Source organism: Epithele typhae (genome assembly GCF_022376455.1).
Source record: "Epithele typhae strain CBS 203.58 chromosome Unknown BXZ73scaffold_48, whole genome shotgun sequence".
NCBI lineage: Eukaryota > Fungi > Basidiomycota > Agaricomycetes > Polyporales > Epitheliaceae > Epithele > Epithele typhae.
The window spans coordinates 106,770-127,689 of record NW_025954239.1 but is presented as its reverse complement, the minus strand read 5'-3'; the positions used below and the strand labels follow the sequence as shown (position 1 = coordinate 127,689).

General features: G+C 56.4%; 7 protein-coding genes across 7 annotated transcripts; 3 read left to right on the top strand and 4 right to left on the bottom strand.

Moving 5' to 3' along the window:
• Positions 1 to 1,138: 1,138 nt before the first annotated feature.
• On the bottom strand, positions 1,139 to 3,079 carry BXZ73DRAFT_51409 (dihydrolipoyl dehydrogenase; the record flags this gene model as incomplete). Its single annotated transcript, XM_048020626.1, has 8 exons — positions 1,139 to 1,204; positions 1,276 to 1,827; positions 1,888 to 2,020; positions 2,073 to 2,514; positions 2,591 to 2,726; positions 2,775 to 2,824; positions 2,877 to 2,988; positions 3,050 to 3,079. 8 exons carry the CDS (start codon positions 3,077 to 3,079, stop codon positions 1,139 to 1,141), a joined length of 1,521 nt encoding a protein of 506 aa, XP_047875029.1.
• A 1,481-nt stretch (positions 3,080 to 4,560) lies between these two features.
• On the top strand, positions 4,561 to 5,528 carry BXZ73DRAFT_79718 (uncharacterized protein; the record flags this gene model as incomplete). The annotated part of the gene is made up of 3 exons (XM_048023146.1): positions 4,561 to 4,862; positions 4,917 to 5,039; positions 5,090 to 5,528. 3 exons carry the CDS (start codon positions 4,561 to 4,563, stop codon positions 5,526 to 5,528), a joined length of 864 nt encoding a protein of 287 aa, XP_047875028.1.
• Positions 5,529 to 6,794: 1,266 nt separating this feature from the next.
• On the bottom strand, positions 6,795 to 10,167 carry BXZ73DRAFT_51396 (uncharacterized protein; the record flags this gene model as incomplete). The annotated part of the gene is made up of 17 exons (XM_048020623.1): positions 6,795 to 6,849; positions 6,913 to 7,222; positions 7,280 to 7,434; positions 7,488 to 7,956; positions 8,009 to 8,066; positions 8,115 to 8,240; positions 8,283 to 8,363; positions 8,413 to 8,427; positions 8,485 to 8,570; positions 8,626 to 8,699; positions 8,750 to 8,787; positions 8,840 to 8,989; positions 9,050 to 9,231; positions 9,303 to 9,477; positions 9,556 to 9,694; positions 9,760 to 9,890; positions 9,958 to 10,167. 17 exons carry the CDS (start codon positions 10,165 to 10,167, stop codon positions 6,795 to 6,797), a joined length of 2,454 nt encoding a protein of 817 aa, XP_047875027.1.
• A 388-nt stretch (positions 10,168 to 10,555) lies between these two features.
• BXZ73DRAFT_91609 (SacI homology domain-containing protein) lies at positions 10,556 to 13,816 on the bottom strand (the record flags this gene model as incomplete). Its single annotated transcript, XM_048026039.1, has 12 exons — positions 10,556 to 10,802; positions 10,863 to 11,057; positions 11,106 to 11,442; positions 11,493 to 11,624; positions 11,678 to 11,898; positions 11,956 to 12,066; positions 12,116 to 12,347; positions 12,403 to 12,607; positions 12,658 to 12,758; positions 12,811 to 13,010; positions 13,078 to 13,285; positions 13,336 to 13,816. The coding sequence occupies 12 exons, from the start codon at positions 13,814 to 13,816 to the stop codon at positions 10,556 to 10,558; spliced, it is 2,670 nt and encodes an 889-aa protein (XP_047875026.1).
• Positions 13,817 to 14,151: 335 nt separating this feature from the next.
• Positions 14,152 to 15,906, top strand: BXZ73DRAFT_91608 (uncharacterized protein; the record flags this gene model as incomplete). The annotated part of the gene is made up of 1 exon (XM_048026038.1): positions 14,152 to 15,906. One exon carries the CDS (start codon positions 14,152 to 14,154, stop codon positions 15,904 to 15,906), a length of 1,755 nt encoding a protein of 584 aa, XP_047875025.1.
• Positions 15,907 to 16,479: 573 nt separating this feature from the next.
• Positions 16,480 to 18,526, bottom strand: BXZ73DRAFT_79714 (uncharacterized protein; the record flags this gene model as incomplete). Its single annotated transcript, XM_048023145.1, has 8 exons — positions 16,480 to 16,499; positions 16,559 to 17,141; positions 17,199 to 17,379; positions 17,501 to 17,533; positions 17,782 to 17,900; positions 18,069 to 18,182; positions 18,212 to 18,287; positions 18,390 to 18,526. 8 exons carry the CDS (start codon positions 18,524 to 18,526, stop codon positions 16,480 to 16,482), a joined length of 1,263 nt encoding a protein of 420 aa, XP_047875024.1.
• A 996-nt stretch (positions 18,527 to 19,522) lies between these two features.
• On the top strand, positions 19,523 to 20,808 carry BXZ73DRAFT_79713 (uncharacterized protein; the record flags this gene model as incomplete). The annotated part of the gene is made up of 2 exons (XM_048023144.1): positions 19,523 to 19,991; positions 20,027 to 20,808. The coding sequence occupies 2 exons, from the start codon at positions 19,523 to 19,525 to the stop codon at positions 20,806 to 20,808; spliced, it is 1,251 nt and encodes a 416-aa protein (XP_047875023.1).
• Positions 20,809 to 20,920: the final 112 nt, after the last annotated feature.

Genomic DNA, 20,920 nt, shown 5'->3' with positions numbered 1-20,920 from the left:
TCCCGCTCTCATCCTGACGCGCTCCCCCCAGAGGACCGGCGAGGCCCGTCCCCGATACGCGTCCAATCCGCGCCAAACTTCGCCCGCGTGAACCCGTAAGCCCCTCCTCCGTCCCCCACCTCCCCCCACACCCCCTGCCAGGGCTCGACTCGAGTTAGGGCCACGCAGCGCGGACGCAGGCCGCTTCGCCCCCGCGCGAAAAGTCTACCACTTGGTCGCCCGCGCGTAAGCCGTGAGCGCCGACCTCCCCCGCCTGCCACGCCTGCGCCCCGGTCGATCTGCTCTCCGTGCGCCCGCGCGCGGAATGACTCTCACTCGCAGATCCCGGGGTGCCGCCGCCGCGGGGTGAGGGGCCGCCGTTCATAAGCCGCCCTGGCACATCCGCTCACTACCACTCCCCGCGCTCCTCCGCGCTCGCATGCACCCTATACACACTATCGTTCTATGCCAACCGCTGCGAACTTTTATCTCCTTTTGCTCTATCTTTATTCCACTTTTTTACTTTATGGGCGCCACTCTACTTAATAGAGTGGCTCAAAAGCCCCCCGAGGTACGGTGCAGGCCTCTTCGTGGCCCTCGGGACTAGTACCCGCCTTCGGGCGGGGAAGCCAACATGCACCAGTGTTTTGTTCTTGTGTTTCTGGTTTTCATGTACTAGGGTAGCGCGGAATCGAATGCTTTTCTCGAGCAACACCGGTGTGCGAGCGAATGAAGACACTCCTAGTGGCACACTCCGGGCCAACGACACGACTTGGGAAAATCTCGAGCGGGCCGTTTGCGCCTAAGAGTTGAGAATCTCATGTGCTTTAGCCACGTCACTGACATGGGGCTGCGACGTCGCGACACGCCTGCTCGCTGAAGCCAATATTTCGATACTGGCGTCCGGTGATTAGCAGTGCGAAGGAGGTGATCGGAAGGTTGGAATACTTGGAGCAAGAAAAGAAAACCGACGAGACGCCGTTTGAGAGCACAGACAAGTCCCAGTCTTCAACCTTCATAAATGCCACGCGAAGGCGGCGGCGGTCCAACGAGAGAAAGAGAGCGCCAGGTACACTGGACCGTGAGAGGCGAATAGTATATGCATAGCGTAGATTCGCGATCCTACTCTAGGTACTGACACCGACGAAGAACGACCCGATCAGAAGTGGATGGGCTTGTCGTACGCCGCCATCGCCGCCTCCTTGAAGGCTTCCGAGAGCGTGGGCTGCAAAATAACATATCGCCGGTCAGTTCCATCCCGCGCCGTGCCGTAAGAAAACGGGAGAATAGACTCACGTGAGCGTGCGTCGTCCGCGCGACGTCCTCCGCGCTCGCGCCGTACTCAACCGCGAGCACGCCCTCCCCGATCATCTCGCCCGCATTCGGACCCATGATGTGCACGCCGAGAATCCGGTCCGTCTCCGCCTCGGTGATGAATTTGACGATGCCCTCGGTGTCGAGGTTCGTCTTCGCGCGCGAGTTCGCGGCGAAGGGGAACTTGCCAACCTTGTACTTGACGCCGTCCGCCTTGAGCTCCTGCTCGGTCTTGCCCACCCACGCGACCTCGGGGTGCGTGTACACGACCGAGGGGATCGCGTGGTAGTTGACGTGCCCGTGGCCCTTGGAGATGTGCTCGACGGCGGCGATGCCCTCCTCCTCGGCCTTGTGCGCGAGCATGGGTCCGAAGGTGACGTCACCGATACAGCGGATGCCCTTGACGGAGGTGTTGAACTGGTCGTCGATCACGACACGGCCCTTGCTGTCGACCTCGACGCCAGCGGCTTCGAGGTTGAGGCCATCGGTGTACGGCCGGCGACCGACGGAAACAAGGACGACGTCCGCCTCGAGCTAGGGAAGGGGGCAAGCATCTGTACCACGAACGCGAAAATGAGGCAAGCGAGAACGTACTTCAGCCTCCTTGCCACCCTTCGCGGCCTCAGTCTTGATGTAGACCTTGCCGTCGCGCTTCTCAGCAGACAGAACCTTCGTGTTCAACATGAACTTGAGGCCCTGCTTTCCAAGCGAGCGCTGGAACTGCTTGCTGTCATGGACGTAAGCCAGATGGCAGAAAAACGAGAACGAGCATGACGCACGCAATCTCCTCGTCGATACCCGCACCGCCGATGCCACCAAGGAACTCGACGACGGTGACTTGCGCACCAAGACGACTCCATACGCTGCCCATCTCCAGACCAATGATACCTCCGCCGATGACGACCATCTTCTCAGGAACCTCCTTGAGGGAGAGCGCGCCGGTGGAAGAGACAATCTGCTCCTCGTCGATGGTGATGGCACCACCAGGGAAGGGCGCAACCTCGGAACCGGTAGCAATGATGATGTTCTTGCCCTCGATCTCGGTCTCGCTGCCATCATTGAGCCTGACGGAAATCCTAGTGGGGGAGACGAAGGAGCCGGCACCCTTGATGTAGTCGACCTTGTTCTGCTTGAAGAGGGTCTCGATGCCCTTGGTCAGGCCAGTAACCGCGTCCTCCTTCGCCTTGAGCATGACAGGTAGATTGAGGCTGACCTCGGGGACTTGACAAACGAGCATCAGCATGGGTTGATACAGGGAGGGAAGCCGTGCAAGAAGGGTGATCAAAAGGGAACTCACTGTCAATTCCTCGCCTCTTCATGTCGTGCTGGGCTTGGTGGTACATGTGCGAGTTGTTGAGCATCGCCTTTGATGGAATGCAGCCAACGTTGAGACACGTTCCACCGAGAGAACCACGTTTCTCAATGCAGGCCGTCTAGAGGGACGTTAGGCCAGTCGAACCAGGCAAGTGCAAATGACGCACCCGGAGACCGAGCTGCGCGGCCTTGATTGCGGCCACGTAGCCACCGGGACCTAGTTCGCGTTGGTTGGGTCAATGAAGTTAAGGGAGGTTGCATGTGCCTACCACCACCAATGACAATGGCATCGTAAGGCTCCGAGGGCGTAGCCAGCCCGCGTTGCTGCTGCCAGCGACCGACCTGGGTGCTAGCGGACTGGCGGAGGCGGCGGGCCGCTGCCTAGATAGACGGAGACGGGTTGGATGTGTCACTAGCGGAGGGCGAGAGGAGGGGGACGCACTCTAGAAGAGACCTTCTGGACCTGGAGCATGATGTGAGGGAGGAGAAAGAGCTTGGTGTCCGAGACGCGTCGACCGACGGAGGTGCCCAGCGCAGACGCCCATCGGCCGTTCGTGCGGGCGTTCCGCGTTGGGCCGGCGGCCATCCGCGGGCCAATCATCGGACGCGCAGCTCACCGACGAACGCCGACCAACTTGACGCACAGGGACATAGGGGGACGTGTGGAGACCTACAAGTCTGTAGTCTTCATGACCCATGATAATATGCATGCACACCATCGCCGCGACAGCACAAAAGTACAAGTACTGTAGTTCCGACTTCCCGGTTCAATATATACATGCTATACGACATCTCTTCAGCGATCCCGGCTCGATGGACTTCTGAGTTCTGAACAGTCAATGAAGCCAGTTCGCACGTGTCCAAGCGGCAGGGGAACCGCGAGTGTTTCGGGGGAGTTCATCGAATGGTTCGGCATTCGTAACATCACGGGGTACGGGTTGAAGTGCCCCATCTGGCACCAGCATCCTTGGGGTCAGGCGGCCATCAAGAGTGAAGGAGAGGGTGCCCCCAAGCTGGATGCGGTGAGTGACGTCAAGCTCCGCCCCTGGTTCCATGAAGTGCATCTTGAGACCTATAAGAAAGTCTTGATCAGCAAACCGTTGAGGTGCCAGGGCAACGTGAAGTGTACGCACTTCTGACAGTCGTGGCAAACTTGTTTCTCGGCAGGGCATTGACAATATATATCATGACCAGAAAACAGTCAACGGGTGTACTGAACTCCTTTCGATAGTCGGAATACTGGTGTTGCTCAAACCCATTGTCTCCCAGGTAAGCAATCAATCGTCTATAGGTGTTAGCTAATCATACGCAGTGCGCACCCCATATAAGCGACATTGTATTCATGACTTCAGCAAGAACTTACCTCTGTGGGAGTACCAGCCATACGGGAGATCGTCCTCTGTAGGACGAGTGTAGATGTCGTAGGATATCCCCCAGGGACCGTCATCATAAAACGCGAGAAGGTTTTGTTGGGCCAGTATGTACTGTTCGGCGACAGCAGCGAGGGCAGGAGCAGCCATGTGCCTACAGCGATGAAGGACAGTGAGAAGGGGGGAGCGATGAAACTTGTTCTCAGAGCCCCCCCCCCGCATATTTGTACTCCCGACTCATCTTCTGCAACAAAACCTCCATCACGCGAATTACAAACGTATCCACATCGACGATGCCATGTTGTTTTTCATTATTGTTCAAAACAATACCGTGTTGTTTCTCCGGCTCTCGAAGTGAGGAACAATCATGTCTGCGTGGTTCCGGGACCGAGAACAAGGGCGTCATATCGGCACGTGAGGTGGCGAAACAATAAGGTTCGCATTCGAACACAGACTGGGAAAACTCAGCGGGCGCCGAACACCAGGATGGGCGCCACCAACCTCGTATATCTAGTCCGTGCGCGGCACGCCGCCACTGCTAACCAGCCCTTCCACCGGCCCTTCCACCAACTTGCTTCTTGACATGGTCTACACTCGCACCTCTGCCCCCTCCCCCCCCTCCAAGCGGGAGTGTGAAGCTCTCGCACAGCGATATGCATTGTACTCGAAAACCTGCAATGAGGACAGTCTAGTCAACAAGTACCGGGATCCTGTCGGGCGAAAGCGCGCTACGGAAGAGCTCTACGCAAGCGGTCGGGCTCAACCTGATGTAGGCCCGCTTCAACTCGTAGGTGGTCCTGGTGGAGACCCGGACAAATATCTTGCTCTTGTCGACGCCGATATTGAGAGATTGGGGGCCAAAGGAGCGGCCATGACAACAGCTGAGTGCGTACATTTGGTTATTCTTCTCCCCAATTTCTTACGCTGACGAACGTACAGCCGTGTGTTTCGCTGGCACATAGCTCTGTCCGCGATTATGGTCTTTGTCGAATATAAGCTTGTTGCTCCATATGGGGGTTTCGACGGAGTGGTTGCAAAGATAACAACACGAGGACATAAGATGTAAGTGCGCCTTCCCTGATGAGGATATGCAAGCCTTTGATACATTGCAGCTCGGATGAATGGCTCAAGGCAAACTACGAACGAATCAAGTCTGGCGATTGGCCCCCGGCTCCCAACGAACGCGCTGTGCCGCCGCCTTCCGTCAATCTACCAACCACTCCCAGTCCACCTCGCCAGCTCCACACTCCGCCTTCGAGTTCTCCCCCTCAGCCCATGGCTGATCCGTGTCCGCTCACACCCAAAGAGGTCAAGGATCTCGTCAAGCGACCGTCGCCTCTGATCGACATGCGGTTCGAATGTCATGACGAGACTGCAGGGGGCGTTTGGAAGCTACAGTCGTTCACTCAGTCCTCAGGTCGTCAAACGGAGTTCTGGATCAAGTACGACGACTGCAACGGCTTGATTCCCATGGACAAAGATGCCATGACGTGGCTCCTGGGCGCGAGCTTGGTAGTAGAAGGGCTGGATGAGTACAGGTATGATGATTAGGGTGGTGGGAATGTCATCTTTGTCTTGCGGTGTTGGAATGTACTGTACCAGACGCTTTGGAGCATAGTTCAACGTGGCGTCTCCACCGCTGGTTATGAAATGCGAAAAACCCTACAGTAACATAGTGGTGTGGCGATTCGGCCGTTGAATGAACGTCACGTTACATACTTGCATAGATCCGTGTGGCAAGACGCGTCGCGCGCGTCACAAACGCGAACTGTCACACACATCATTGTACCTGTCGCAGTAGTCACGTCACACGAGTCGTGTGTACGAGATTTCGCCCAGGATCAACGACATCTCGATAGAGTTGCACCCTTGGCCTTTTACACCTGCATGTGAACAGTGCGGAAGACGTCCACGCCACTCCGAATTGGCCCAAATGTACTGGCATTCGCTCCAGCCGACGGCGATATATACGAGCATAGTACAAAAGAGGTGCAATGCGTCCGACCATGAGTCTTCGCGTCACTGACCTTCTCAACATGAATGTCTTGGGAGAGAAGGAGCATCTATACACATAGCAGCCTCGGGAAGACACTAAGATCGATCCGCACCTTCGATGGCCGGACCAGAACGAGCTCGCGCGCAGACCTCCGGTGTTCCAGTATAGTATGCATGGGCTATCGACGACGATTGGTAGTCTCGATGAGACTATCTTCACTGTTCAGCGGCTGGTCCACCGACACCTCGAGGAGCACATTGGTTTACCTGAGGCCTCATATATACCACTCTGCTCGACAGTAATGGCAGTGGGGGCTTCACTGGGTCGGGACGAATTACGATGACATTATTCCACTGGGATGCATTGTCAAGCTGAGGATCGTTCTCGAAATGGCGCGAAACTGTTGTGGTACATTCATCCACAGATACTGCATTGGCAGCCACTCTTAGACGGTGAAAATGGCTAAATTTCGCCACCCCTCGATGTTTTGCTGACAATGCATTCGCCCAGAGGAAGAGATGGAATAGGTCATGCTGCCGATCTCGGGCACAACGGTGAATAAGCCATCTCGTGTCTCGTGAACGCAGTGTTCGATGTCATGACCATGATGTAGTACCGCCCTCATGTACTCGGACGGCTCGCAGCGCCAGTGCTGCTCCCAAATATCCATGCACATGTTGGATGTACCCGTGAATTTCGACAACCACTCCTACTGTACCCATATCCTCAACAAGGTTCAAATCACGCACCCGGTCCCGGTTTGACAGTCCTCACATTCATCGCCCCTTCGGACAAAGTCACAAAGCTTAACACCGACAGTCCTAGTTCAAAAAGTCCTCGGGATGCAGCTGCACATAATTCAAGAACCCGTACGCGCTGTAACCCAAGCGCACACAACACGTCAGCAGCACATCCGCGAGACCCACTACGCGCACTCACGTGTCCAGACTGGCGAAACACCGCGCGCTGCCCGGGTCGAGGTCAGGGTGCTTCTCGCCCGGAGGCGGCGGCTTGGGTATCGGGGTCTGCGTGAAGAACGGCTCGTGCCCCTTCTGGCCGGACGTAAAGAGGTAGAACACTTTCGGCGCGAGATCTTGCCCTGGAACAACCTGCTTCCCCTCCTTTGCGAACGGCGAGTAGCTCTGGTGGCCAAAAGAGCCTGTGCGTGGTGGATTGTGGGAAGAAGGCCAGTACTGGACTCGCCGGATGTCGCGCACGCGCAACTGCTGGTCTGAGCCTGTGCGGGTGACTACAAAGGGAGGGTCAGGTTAGTGAAGGAACAAGTGCGATGAGGGAACAAGGCTACTCAGGATCAACTCCTCGGGCGCGACGTTGTGCTTCCTCCCCAGCGCACTTCCGTGTATCAATAGAAAGCTCCAAGCGTCCTCCGCGCGGACCACTTCGGTGGTATGAACAACGTGCATGCTGAGCTCCGCTTCCGGAAGAACGACGACGGTCCATCTGAGACCGTCATCCATCAGCGAACGGTGAGTTCGAGAGAGAACAAAACGCACCCATGTACCCCATCCGGAAGCTCGAAGGACTGCACGTCGTCCCACTTGTGACAGCCGTCGTGCCATGCCCCTTGCTTCCCGTCCGACACGTGTGTGGTCTCGAAGCGGACCAGGCCTTCGTCCTGCACGTTTCCCAGCACGACGAACTCGGACCAATCTTGTTCGACGACGTTCGACTTCGGGAAGTACCCGTAGTCGCCGACGGCGAACCGATGCGGCGCGATCCCGTTGCTTTCGGACCAGACCTGCTTGTGGCCGCCCGCAGAGATGGCGGCTTCACGGATCCGCCTGAGCGTCAGAGTGGGGGTGTGCAGGATCTCGAACGCGTCTTCGTCTTCGTCCTCACAGTCCGCCGAACCTAAGATTCTGTGCAGGCGCTCTTGTACGGCAACGGTATCCCCGGAGTCGGGAAGAAGAGCCCGCGCGAGGATCGTGAGGTGGTTGAGCTTGTGTTGAATCTCGGAGGGGACTGGGTTGTGTGCTGTGAGCAGGCTAGAACACACGGGGGGAACAACACCCACTATCTTGGGTCTTGCTGCTGGACGGCGCTTTGGCCATGAGTCCTCGATTGGGCAGGATCTAATCGGTCGTCAGCGCATTCCACGGGCGGGTGCTGGAGCGGCGTACTTTGAGGTAGACATCTCGCACTGAGTATGCCACGCCAAAGTTTCTCCATGAGACAATTTGGTCGACCTCTGGAGGAGGTAACCCCATGACGACAGTCTCGTCCATGTCGATTCGGAAGTTCGCATACTAGCGTAAAGGTGTTATGTCAGACTGAGCAGGGGGGCGTACAGGCGAGATACGTGCCTCAATGTAGTCTTGCAGCTTCGCATCGGACAGCTGCAACTGTTGCTGTAGGTATAGTGCTGCATCCTATGCAAGTCATGAGCATCCGCCGGAGACAATTTCTCAAGATTCATACCAGCGTATCGCGGTACTGTCAAACACTCTATAATGAGCTGAGATCGGGGAGAAGATGGTGCTTAGGACCCACAAGTCGTAGCAGAAGTTGTGCACAGCCAGTCAACGTGGCTCGTCTCAGAGAATCTAAAAGCAGAGCTTGGGGTAGACGTGTTTGCACTACCACCCAACAAGTTAGCTCGACTTCCGGACCCCGTGCTGGAAGCATAGTTACCGTTCGCCAACAAAATAAACGGTGTCGGTGTTTCGTCATCAGAATACCCGATCATCTGTGGCAGGTTCGGGTGGCTGGGATTCGCTGAGTTGTGTTCGAACATCGGCAAAGGTCGGCTGCTTACTAGACGTTCTGCAGGAGCTTCACATCGCGAACCCACTTCTGCAAGATGTCAATGTGTTGTCATTTGATTCCGATGAATGCGCGAACTAACCTTGGCGGCGGATTTCGTCCCGCCTTCGTATCTGAGCATGAGGGCTTTTTGGCCTCCGATCTCTCCTTCCATAGCTCCGGCCCACCACCCATCTTTGATGGTGCGGGATTTTCCCTTGAGACGAAACTGTGACTGATGGTATCTCGAGAACTACCAGGACACAGCCGTCAGTGGGGGTTATGATGGAATCGATGCTGGACGCGTACTCACACCATGATGGTCGAGTATCACGGGTTCTTCTACCTCGGGGTCGTCAAAGAAGTCTATGGTTTGATTTGAAGATGGTATGACGTTCAAGAAATATTCGCTGTCTTTGGGACTTGACAGGTCGATCAAATCTATGGATGGCTCTCTTGTTGGCACAGAAACACTCGACTGTGGTGACGATATTTCTTCTGTAACGTCCATGAAAGTTTTCTGCGATGTCCAATGTCACCTTGATCCCTTGGGAATAGAGTCGAACGACGCACTGTATGAGATGTGGGAGAAGTCACGAGCTCCCGGTTGGTCGTGATCTGCATGACCGACTTTTCTGAAGTATCCGCGTCCACGGTATACGGCGGGAGTGTGGACGCTCGGCGCGCGACGATCTGGTTCCGCTCGCCGACGGCGAGGTGTATGTTGATGAGTGTCGCGATCTAGAAACGGACAGCAGCATATATGCGCCACGAGTGAGCGGCGGCGGTACTCCTTGACAGACCCCGCCTCACGCGTACCTGGAACGATCGAGCGGCGTCGTCGAGCGCGGCGTTGTACTCGGCGAGTGCGTTCTCGATGCTGCTCTTCCGCATGAGGCGCGACCGCCAGTTCTGCTCCGCTGCCTGTCGGACGAAGGTGTATATCGAGTCGAGCGTGCTGAAGACCGAAGGTGAACTGTGAGTACGGCTTGCCGTGGTGCTAATCGGCAGGGAGGCGCTCACCGCTCGAACTTGGACAGCGCCTTGAGCAGGGACGCGGGCGCGAGATCGCCTTCTTCGGGCAGGTGGTCGCGGATGTCGACGAGGAGGGACAGGCAGCGGCGTGCTAGTCGGAGGCAGTCCTCCTGTTGCGTCTGCATGTCCTGTAGTAGTGGCGTCAGCGGCACCGCTTGTGCGCAGGTTAGGAAGGGCGAGCGAGACGCGACTTGCCTTGATCGTCTCGAATATGAGGAGAAGCAGCGACGCGGCTGCCTTCACTGGCGTGAATTGGCACAGGTCCGCGACCTCCTTGGCGGCGGACGTGGTGGCGATGAGCCCATTGAGGACGTCATTTGCAGAGAGCTTCAAGAGACTATTGCTTCTGCTGGTGCCACCAGTACTGGAGCTGTTGGCACCAGAACGAACAGTCATGAGACGGATCAGCTTCGGTGGCATGGTATGTATCGCCGACCGCTCCGAGAGGCTTTTGCCAGCAAAACTGGAGGGAGAGAGAGGAAGCTGAGCGACATGCTGGACGAAGAGCACACGCTGCTCCTTACTATGAGAGGCTGCGCAGTGGGGGCCATGGGAGCGGAAATTTGCGCGTCGCCGCGATGGACGGATCCAAGCTGGTGACAGATGGACACTCGGCGTCAACGCCTGTCCCGCCTGAAGACCGGCGCTTCTGCCACCGCCTCGCTGTGCTCTCCTCCTTCCATGCATGTACCCAACAACCAAGACGAGGGGGCATGTATTATACAAGTTGCTACTGATACAGCGGTATTGTCAATATTGAAATGTCATGAGGAGTGAAGGGGAATCAGTCAACCATAGTCAGCTCCGCGATGATCTTCTCATAGTTTGTCGACGTGTAGCCCACGTCGACACCTTGCGCGCTTCCTCTGTCCATGTACGCCGACATGATCTTCTCGTCCTTCTCGGTCAGCTCACTGGGTTCCTCGACTCCAGATGCGAGGTTGATCGCGTCGCGGTACTTCATGTACAGCTCCCGGTAGTCGACCTCTTCGTTCGAAGTGACCAGGAGCTCTTGTCCTTGTCCGATGTACCTATAACATGCTGTCAGTCTTGCCGGTCGACAAAGGGCGCAGTGCAAGATCGAGACTGACTCCTGGTACTCTTCCTCTTCCTTGACAATTGGATCCAGTAGCCTTGTGACAAGCTCCGGCAAAGACTCCGGGTGGCTCTCCGGTCGAGCCGTGGCCAACTTCAGCTTCTGCTTGTGTTCCGTGCGGTCGACGCGGGATGCTCGTACACCCGCCGGCGGAGTGGCACCCATCCACCGGCGTACCCCATCCATCAGCCTGCGAACACGTCAGCTGAAGTCGACACCGTATGTGCAACACACCCACTTTGGCTGAGACTGCGAGGTATGATGCTGCAGGAAGGGGCTCGTGTTGATGTCGCGCGCGGTCTTGCCGGGAAGCTTCAGCGTGCTGTTCATCGAGAATGCGAAATGCTTCCCGAGGGACGTGAACAGGAGGGGGCGGTAATACTCGATCCAGTACTCTGCGCGGGTGTTGACGAATTGCACGACTGCCTCCTCGCACGCTTCGAGGGGATACGCTTCTTCCAAATGTTCGTCGGTGAACCACTTCTGGTAGTTTCCGCGCTGGGGCGGGGTCCGTGCGCTGGTCTTCTCCGAGGGGATGCCAAGGAACAAGTTGATCGCAGCTTGCTTGTCATTGTCTAGAGGCACATCAGCACAAGATGATACGACTGACGAGGACGAGATCTACCTAGCAGAGAATTCGCGTAGAAACGGCGTAGATTCTCGATGATATCGCGAGAGTGACTGTTCCAATGGGGCATTCTCCGGTATGTCTCTACGCGGTTAACGAGGGCGCTGCCGGTGTACTGGAGTGCAAGACCTGTATCAACCGTCAGTATGCGGTCCCTGCTTGCACAAGAGAGTTCGGCTCACTGTCTCCATGATCATGGTACATCTCAGTAAGCATATTCACGGCGTCGGAGTCGAACGCGAGGTTCGGCGAGTCGACGATGCCTAGAGCATACAGTTGGTGACCGAGCGCCTTCTTGCCGTAGACGAACTGAGCTGCGTTGGTCCGATCTAGACAGTCCACGCAGTTCGTCCTGCAGATGCCGTTCTGCACTGACATCGATGTGCGTAAAGGATAGCCGTCGCTGAGAAAGAAGTCTTTGAGCATCATGACAAAGAGAGTGAAAGCCATGTTGTCCGACCTGTTCTGCAATGCGTGCGAGTAGGGCTCGCGTCCTGTGTGGAAGAATCCGGTGGTTTGGATGGACTGCTCCGCCATGTCCTCCAGCTGGCCAATAACGTCATTTGTCTTGCTAGAGAAAGGTCAGCAGTCTGCCGTTGACAAGGCGGTGGGCTGCCCACGTCTTGTAGTATTGGGCCATATCCCAGTGTTCATGCAGTAGCTTGTTCTCCGGCGGTAAGAACTGGTTGAGGTACTTGATACACTGCTTATATTCCACCAGTAGCTTCGACTCTCGTGGCTGAGGCTCCCTGCTCTTGATCAGATTCAGAATCATGATGGGAGAGCCGTATCGCTTGAAGAGGCCATCGAAATGCCGAGCGGCAGAGACGTAGAAAGGGTCCATTACAGGGACTGTGCAAGGTTGGTCAGTACATGCGCGTTGAAAGGCTTCAGATGTGTGCCTTACTCTCGATCGGAGGCTTGGCTACACCTGTGACCTCCTGCGTCCAGAACAGAGGTATACTACCTCGATACTGTACATAGCTCGTGAACTTTGGATTAGGCCTTCTGGTTCGCCCGTCCGCAGAATCTTGCTCCGCCGGGTAATAGAAAGGCGTCGTGAGTATCTCAGAGACGATCTGCTCAGTCTCCACTTCGTTCGCGACATTGCCCTACGCGCTCATCAGAGAGACGGTCGCCAGCTTGAGTATATGGCACGAACCTCGTCATTGACTCCGCGCTTCAGATACCGGGCACCGGCATGGTGACGAGATCTGCGCGCAATGAGCGTAATAAACACGACACGCCCGAGTACCGTTAATTCTGCACAACACTCTGTCAACGTCTGGTACACCGTGAGTTCGAGCCCACTCACTAGCTTGGTCGACATGTCCATGGATGAGCGGCACCAGCCAATGCGACCTATTCGATGATGGTGTCTCATCGCGGGCGAACGCCGCTGTGAGCAGATAGTGATTCCACGCAAAACGGTCATTAATAGACCATCGACGCGCAGGTCCAAGACCACTACGCGTCAGGTTGTGTTGAAGCGTCGAAGTTAGGTCATATGTGTAACTGAACGCACCAAACCGCATGAATTAGCTCGGTGTCTACCACAGAAAGGCGCAGCAAACTAAGGGACCTGAAGTAGAAGTTCTTCGACATGTCCACCTGCTTGAAGATGTTCAGCAGACGCTGCTCTTCGGCCGGCTTCTCCACGCGGTGGTTGAAAGCAATGGGAAGAATGTCCGTGCTCTCGCAGTGGTAGACGTAGTGTCCGCCTATGAGCGCGACGACGGACCGCTTCGAGACGAGGATCATATACCAGCCCGCGGTGAACCTGATGAAGCCTGCATTCCTGTCAGATCGGGCAGCAGAACGAATGGATACTGCAACGTACCAGCCACCCCGAAGAACACTCGCGCCTTGCCCAGTCCTCCGCAATGCCGGTTCCCGTCCTCCAACATCTTGAGCATGGCGGTCATTTGCTTTCCGCTGTAGACACACTCATCCTCGATGATGATCAGCTCCTCCTGGAACGTGCGGTCAATCTTGATGATCCGGTGGCGCGAGTCCGAGGTGTTGGACGCGACGACGTAGAAGCGCAGCCTGTTCTCGTACAGAATGAACTTGTTGAACGCCAAGGACTCCTCGGGGCGTGCGGCAGGTCCTTTCGCGGCGGACGGGTTGGTGGCGAGTGTGGCCGAAAGGCTCGGTGTATCCTTGGACTTGAGCGAGGCCGTATCGGCTACGGTGCTAGAGGTCATAGCAGCCGGAGGCAGGGTGGAGGAGTGTTGTGAAATGGGGGTGACGGTGCCACTAGAGTCGGCTTGAATCGACCCGGGTAAATGCAAGTTCAGCGAGGGGTTATGAGCGGCCATAACGACAGATCGCCCGAAGGCGGAAGGCGGGAGGAAACAAGTTCGAGAGAGGCCCTTCCGCTCGCTCACAGTGACGCCGCCACCCGCGTCCGGGCCGCCCGACCTCCGATCATTGTGGCAGCTCGCACAATTTCCTCCCACTCACCCCACCAAGCTCCGACCATGGCTGCTCACGACTTCATCTTCTGAGCTGGCGGCACCCTATGGCCGAGTCCTTCACCCTCCCAGACTTCAACTTTCCAGTGCCAGAAGACGAAGACTACGACGGAGACGACTATGAGGCGGGAGACGACGAAGAGTACGATGGGGAGGACATCGAGGCGGAGGCGGAGGCCATGGCGCGACGGCTCGGAGACCAGCTTCTTGCAGACATTGCGAAGGCTCAGGCAGAGGTCGCCGCAGCCGGGGTAGCGGCAAGTGAAGCTCCTGTTGTAGAAGCGAGCGACATTCCCGTCCTACCGGAGTCTCCACCACCACCTCTTCCTGTCTCGCTGCAGAAGAAGAAAGACGCGGCACTTCTCACCATGCAGGCCATCCTCGCGACCGCGACGAAACACCCATTAGTCGCAGCCACGATGTCCTCACTGCAAGTGCCGGGAGACGGCGGATGTCTCCTGGACGTCCTCACCCGCTGCGTCTCTGCCTCTGCCGTCTCCAAGCCGCTCGCTCGCACCCTGGTCGAGTCCATCGTCTCCCTCGCCAAGTCAGATGCACTTTTTGCTTCGCCGCGCCATTCGGACGCGTCCTCTCAGCAGCTGGACAAGGGAAAGCGCAAACGAGACGAGGCCGAGGAGACGGGCGCCCTCTACTCCCAGCCACCCCCGAAACGCGTCGCGATGCCCATGCCCATAGACCAACCCGACCTGTTATACACCATCGGCGAAGCTCTGCGGGTCGTCTCGCACACACTCTCGGGCCTGTCGTCCCACGTCCCGACCATCGACCCTGGGGTGATCTCGTCCATCCAGCTCCCGCTGCACCAGATCTTCCTCTTCGCGGTCACGTCCGCCCCGCGCGCGGGAGATGGTCGCATGCAGGTCCTGCAAGAGCTCGCCGGGCTCGTCCAGATGCTCGGCGTGCTCAGCGGCATCCACATCGGCCACCCTCCGCCGCCATGGCCCGGGGCTCCCGCCCTCGCACCGTCGCCGGACATCGGGACGGCCGTGTACCCGTGTCTGGTCCCCGGCTGCCCGAAGACGTTCCATCGTCTGTACTCCCTGCGCGCCCACCAGCGCCTCCACACCATCGAACACCGACCGTATCGGTGCATGCAATGCCCGGCGTCGTTCGTCCGGAACCACGACCTGAAGCGGCACACGCTGCTGCACGACAAGAAGGCGTGGCGGTGCGCGGGGTGCAACAAGATATTCTCGCGACGGGACGCGATCAAGCGACACAAGGACGCGCGGGGACGTGCGGTGGGCGGGAAGGGCAGACCGGGAGCCGAAGGGGACGTCGACGGGGCGTGCGCGTTCGCGGAGATCGAGGAGGTGGAGGTGGACAAGGTGGAGGGCGAGGAGGAGATCAGCCGGCGGGCGAAGCTGTGGAACGGGATCGCGGCGTCGTCGGCGGGGACGTCGGTCGCGGAGCACTTGAACGGGCCGGAGGATGGGGAGATGGACCCGGGGGTGATCCACCAAGCACAGCACATGGTGCTCGGTATACACGCACTGCTGCAAGGCGAGGTCACGAAGGGACTCGGTGCTCCGGCGGCAACACCTCCGACATCGGCGCCGCAGCTGAGCCAGTCGACGCTGGCGAGCATCATCGCGCGGGCACAGCAGGCGACGGCGTCGCAAGAAGGCGACGGCGTTCTTGGGGATGACGAGCCAGCACAGGACGAGTTGCCCTCGTTCGACGCGGTCCCGATGGACGTCGAGTCTCCCGCCGACGCCGACACCGACGCTGCACCTAACTCTTTGGCCGCACCGCCGTCGCTATCCCTTTCATGGCTGTCCGAAGAGCAGACACGTCTTTTGGAGCAGGCGATCGCGCAGGCTGCATCGGCTGCTCAGGCGCAAGCAGAAGTAGAAGCGGCGCAGGAAGAAGAGGACGAGGAGGAGGATGAGGACGACGAAGCTGGAATGTAGATGGTGTGGCATTCAGTTGACAATGTAGCAGTAACAGAGCCCGTTTCGGCCCATACCTGCGAGACGCCTCGTATCTTCGTAGTACCTGCACGGGATTCCAAGACTCTGAGTTGTGGACTATGGGGTAGCGTGTACACGTCTTCATGCTACGTGTCTCCCATCGAATGAAGACTGCTTCTCGTCCTTGGACCAAGCTGAAGAGTCACTGGCGCTTCTACGGACGCATTCGAGAATCCTTAGACAGCACGCCATATTATGGAGCCGGACCGTTTACGCATCGTAAATCATTTGACGAAGAAAACAAACTGTTCATCGCTAGCATTCCTAAACCCACCGTTTTATAGTTCAGCCAGTCCTTCTTACAATAACAAGTGTGTTATGACGATGTATTCGCTGCGCGCCACGTATCGTTTTGCGGCCGCGTACAAGAACACACGCCTCTTAAATACTTTGGGAATACATGACAGCAGTGCCTGGTGAATCACGATCACAGTTCCAGAAAGGGAAAACCACGGAAAGAAGACTAGGATAGTGTTCCGAACATGACGGAGGTGATTCCAACGACTCATGTCGTCAGAAGAAGTCGTCTGAGGCTAGAGACAATTCAAGAATGAGAAAGCAGCTTCGTAGGAACGACGACTGCCACACTGACCTTGTGGCTTCATATCAACCTGCTGCCAGGAACGCACAACCATATCGAGGTGCCATAAGGGATCCCCCTCCATGGCGAACAAATCCTTGAGGGCTTCAATGCAGTTCTTCGGAATAATACCGCGGTAGTTCGTCCCAACTTGCAGAACCCATGGGTCTGGTTCAACGCCATCGGGGCCGACTATGCAGTGGACCATTCTCACATCCAACAAATCCGTCTGTTCGTCCGACACACCAATAGCTTCGCAAATAGCGTTACGTATATTCCCTTCGTGGAAGGTGCTCACGAGGCTGGCGCACATGCCGTCCAATGGGGTGTCTGGAAGCCGGACGAAGTCGTGATGGTGTTCATTCTGGCCCTGCAGGTTGTTGTTCTTGCTGACCCTAACCTTCATGACATGTTTGAGGAATTTCGCAAGCATTACGGACATCAAATGAGTGCGAGTTGTCTTCCACGCATACCGGAAGATGGGAGGTTTGCGTGTGCGCTTGTCGCGATCGGCCTCTAGATAGTACAGCTCGGGCTCTAGGATGGGCACCGGCTGCCAATCTTCGAACTGTTTGTTGCCGTGCCACAGTGGTTCCTGGATGAAACGGATGACCTCAGTGGAGTGGCTCCAAGAAACGTAGGAAATACATACGGCTTCACTATATGCTTCGCCGCTGCAGGCGTCTTCAACCGAGGCCATATTGTGAATGGTGCGTTGATTCGGCTTGTCCACCTCGTAGACGGTAGGATAGTCAATAGGCTGGAGGTAGGACACGTGACGAGCGGAGAATGTGGGCGAAGTGGAAGGGTTAACGTTGAACGCGGTTCTGATGCTTCAAGCCATCCGAGGTAAGCATATGAAGATCCTCTCTGTTTGTGTGTGTTTTGACATTTCTCACATGGTGTCTCAGCCTGTCTCTCGGAATCGTAAGTATTGCAACCACAAGTACGTACTGTTGTGTGCGCCGTGGTTCATAGTCCTGTGTGCTAAACCCCTACTAGTGCTAGACTCAAACGTCATGTCTCGGCCATTCCGGGCCATCTCAGACGTTCGTCGATGTTTGCGACGGAATGGAGAGGTCGCCACCTGTGGATCTGGTAGAAACTGTGAGTGTTGCCCGACGGCGGCGGTGCGTGCCGCGCTGAGAGTGGCAGTACCCAATTTCAGGCCCGCCCGGAGATCTCGATGAAGCTACAGACACGAGTGATTTTGTAGATTGCCCACATTAGCGTACCTGTGTCCACGACGACGCGCGCGGCGGTATGTGCACCGGATGGCAGTGGGCACAAGTGTAGCCAAGTTTTTACTAGGTCTCATGTGATCCACGTTGCCATTTGAAAGTTCAAGTTCTCGCTGTGAGTCCGCAGTTACATACAACAAAAGGGAAACAGGAAAATTTTCAAGTTCAACACTGCAATAATTAAGTATGTAGTACGATTCTGGAGATCCCGAAACTTCGTAGCGATCACCACGGACGAACGTTTGAACTTTGGACCCTCGGGTCATTTTGAGTTGACCCACACTGAGTGTACCCGTGAAAACTCGCTCCCTCGAGGTCACGGGTGTGCCGTGTACCGGGTGTGATGACCGCGCCGGCAAGCGTATCTCATCAACGTACGGATTAGTCTCACGTAGCTGTGTACCACTTCAGGTGCGTGCCGTACTCTGTTCAAGGCACATCCGCGCGGCGGGTTGGAGGCAAGTTTGGGGTCCACGCGCCGGCGTCCGATTGCCTCACGCCTGGCAGTAATCGTTTGCCCAACCGCACCGCAGGAGACGCAAGCACGAGCGACATCGGGGCGACTACATAGCCTTACCCGGGAGTGGCGCCACAAGACACACCGAAGCCCGCTCGCACCTGGGGACCATGACGTGACACGGTGACGCTCCCAAGTGACGGGCTCGCGCACCACACCGGTCGCGCCCGACGCCAGCGCCGCACCCTCGGACGGTTGCGTCCGGCCGCGCAGGACGTCCATTGAGGCGCGGGTGGAGTGCACGAGCGAGTGCGGCCTGCTGCTCGCAGGGCACGGCGCCTACTATGTATACTATCGAGGTCACAGGTGGGGACGAATGTATCTACAGTACATATTAGTAGTCGTACATCACATATACTCACACATTCTGAGAAGTGCATGGGTCTCCACGGGTATCCGATAGTCCACTATGTGTAAATTATTATTTGCAGTTCGAGGGGCCCCGCACGCGTCACGGCAGCAACTAGCATGCAGCCTGTGCGCGCGTTGACGTGTGTTGCGTGAGTGCTGGCAGTCGGCGGGTGTGTTGGCGACTGTGTGTTTATGATGGAACGGTGCCACTGGACGAAGCCGCGCGCAGGCCGGCGGGGGTGCGGTTGCGGCCGTGTCGTAGAGGTGCCAGTTTGGTACGATGCGCGCCGCGGCGCGTCTTAGTCTCTTCAACTGATGTGCATACATATGCATGTGATCCTGATAGAAGGGCTGCCTACATAATGTGATCCCAACTTTTGTGATTTGACACCTTCACTCTGGTCTCACTGTCGAGTACTCACTAGCACGTCCTTTCCGCAGCCTCCTCCTGTCGTGCTTTTGAGCCCTGACTCACTCGGTGGCAGCCTCCGCTTCAACACATCATTACCATTCATGATTAATACCAGTCTCAGCCCTCAGTGGATTCCGACTTCTCAGACACCGATCACTTGCGCCCGATGTAAGGGCCGCAGGTTCCACCGTCTCTTGACAGTCGTGTTTCTGTTCCTGTCTCTCTTGGCAGTGAAGTCGCGAATGACTCACGAATCCGAATGCTACTCTGGGAGTCGGGTCGAACCACGGTAAGCTGGACGACGCCAGTTGCTGGCATATATAAGCCGCCATTCCAGTGCCGGATTGGAGGACATCACCAAAGCCTCATTCGAACTTCCAACGGTGCATCGGACCTCTTCTTCACGTCTCTGAACAACCACGCACTCCTCTCCCCGATCTCTCAGGCCCACCGCAATGACACAACCCGATCTCTTGTTGAATCCCCCCAGCCTTGAGAAGAAGCTGAGCACGGCTGCCCTCTCGTTGATCTATGCATTCAAAAAAGGAACTGAGTTCGACCTATATGAATGCACAAATCCCATCCTCTCTCACGCATTTGATTGCGCCAACTCACTGCTCCCCGCAATCACTCGCTTCAGCTTCGGGCCACAAGGCAACGTTCGTCTTGAGATTGTTGGCCCGCAGGAGCTCTTCGACAATGGAGAAAAGTATGATGAGGATTACACCTCAAAACCATCCAAGAAACGGGGTGAAAATTGGCACCAAGCCCTTGCGCGGAGTCAACAGAATAAACACGACACGGACTTGGCCAAGAAGCTCTTGTTCAATCACTCACGCGACACGCCGGTCGAGGCTCCGGATAGCAATATAACAGCACCGGATAATACTAGCTCGGCCGCTGATCGACCTCGGCGGGGACTTGGTATGTGAATCATGATCAGTATTTGGCACTCGCAGAGACTATAGCACTTTGTTTAGTTAAGAAACCGTCGATGGTACCGAGGACGATAATGGAGCTCAAAAACGCCGAGAATCAGAGTCCCAAAAGCGTTCCCCCACTCAGTTCAGCATCAACCGACGGTGGTAGCACCCCCAAGAAAATTAAAAGCTATCGCTTACCGGACTTCCTCGCATCACTGTTGTTCGTTAGTCCCAACGGGGTGGCCGTAGTCCAAGAAATCGATCGCTTCGTGGTGGCCCTCGTAGAGGTCAAGTTCCTTGGGGCCAGGGACTTCCCACCCGACGCGCTGAAGAATTATACGGTATCACAGTACAAACTTGCCATTGTCGAGAAGATGGATAAAATGCTCCCTCAGGTCATCCAGGCGGTTCAATTTGAATTCGCTCGCAAACAAAAGCTGAAACAACTAGCTTCAATTCAAGTCGTCAACGAGTATTGTCGATTCCTTTATTTTCGTCGGAAAAGTGACGACGGGAAGGGTGTGATACCCGATATCACTTTACCGGGCTTGCAACGAGACGGCTACAGGTCCCCGCCCCAATGGAAGCTTAGTTCTGACCAAGAGAAGATTTTCTTGAAGGAAACGTTTTACAAAACCAGCGCCACAGTTCCAATGATTGAATGCAACAGATATCCCTCAGTGCTCGCCTTCGCCGATCAAATTCCGAGCGCAACCGCGTACTCAGAGGGTTTCATAGAAGTCTGGGAAGACTTTGTTCGATGGACCGGGGATCGGGACCTGTTCCCGGACCCCCGTGGCCGAGAATGGGTGCTCTAAGGGGGGAGAGAATCGGAGGATAAGGAAAGAGAAGAACTGTGTATGATCGGAAAATGTCGATGTCGTCTTTTACCAAACCATAAGCCTCCTCACTGTTACATCCGCCACGAGT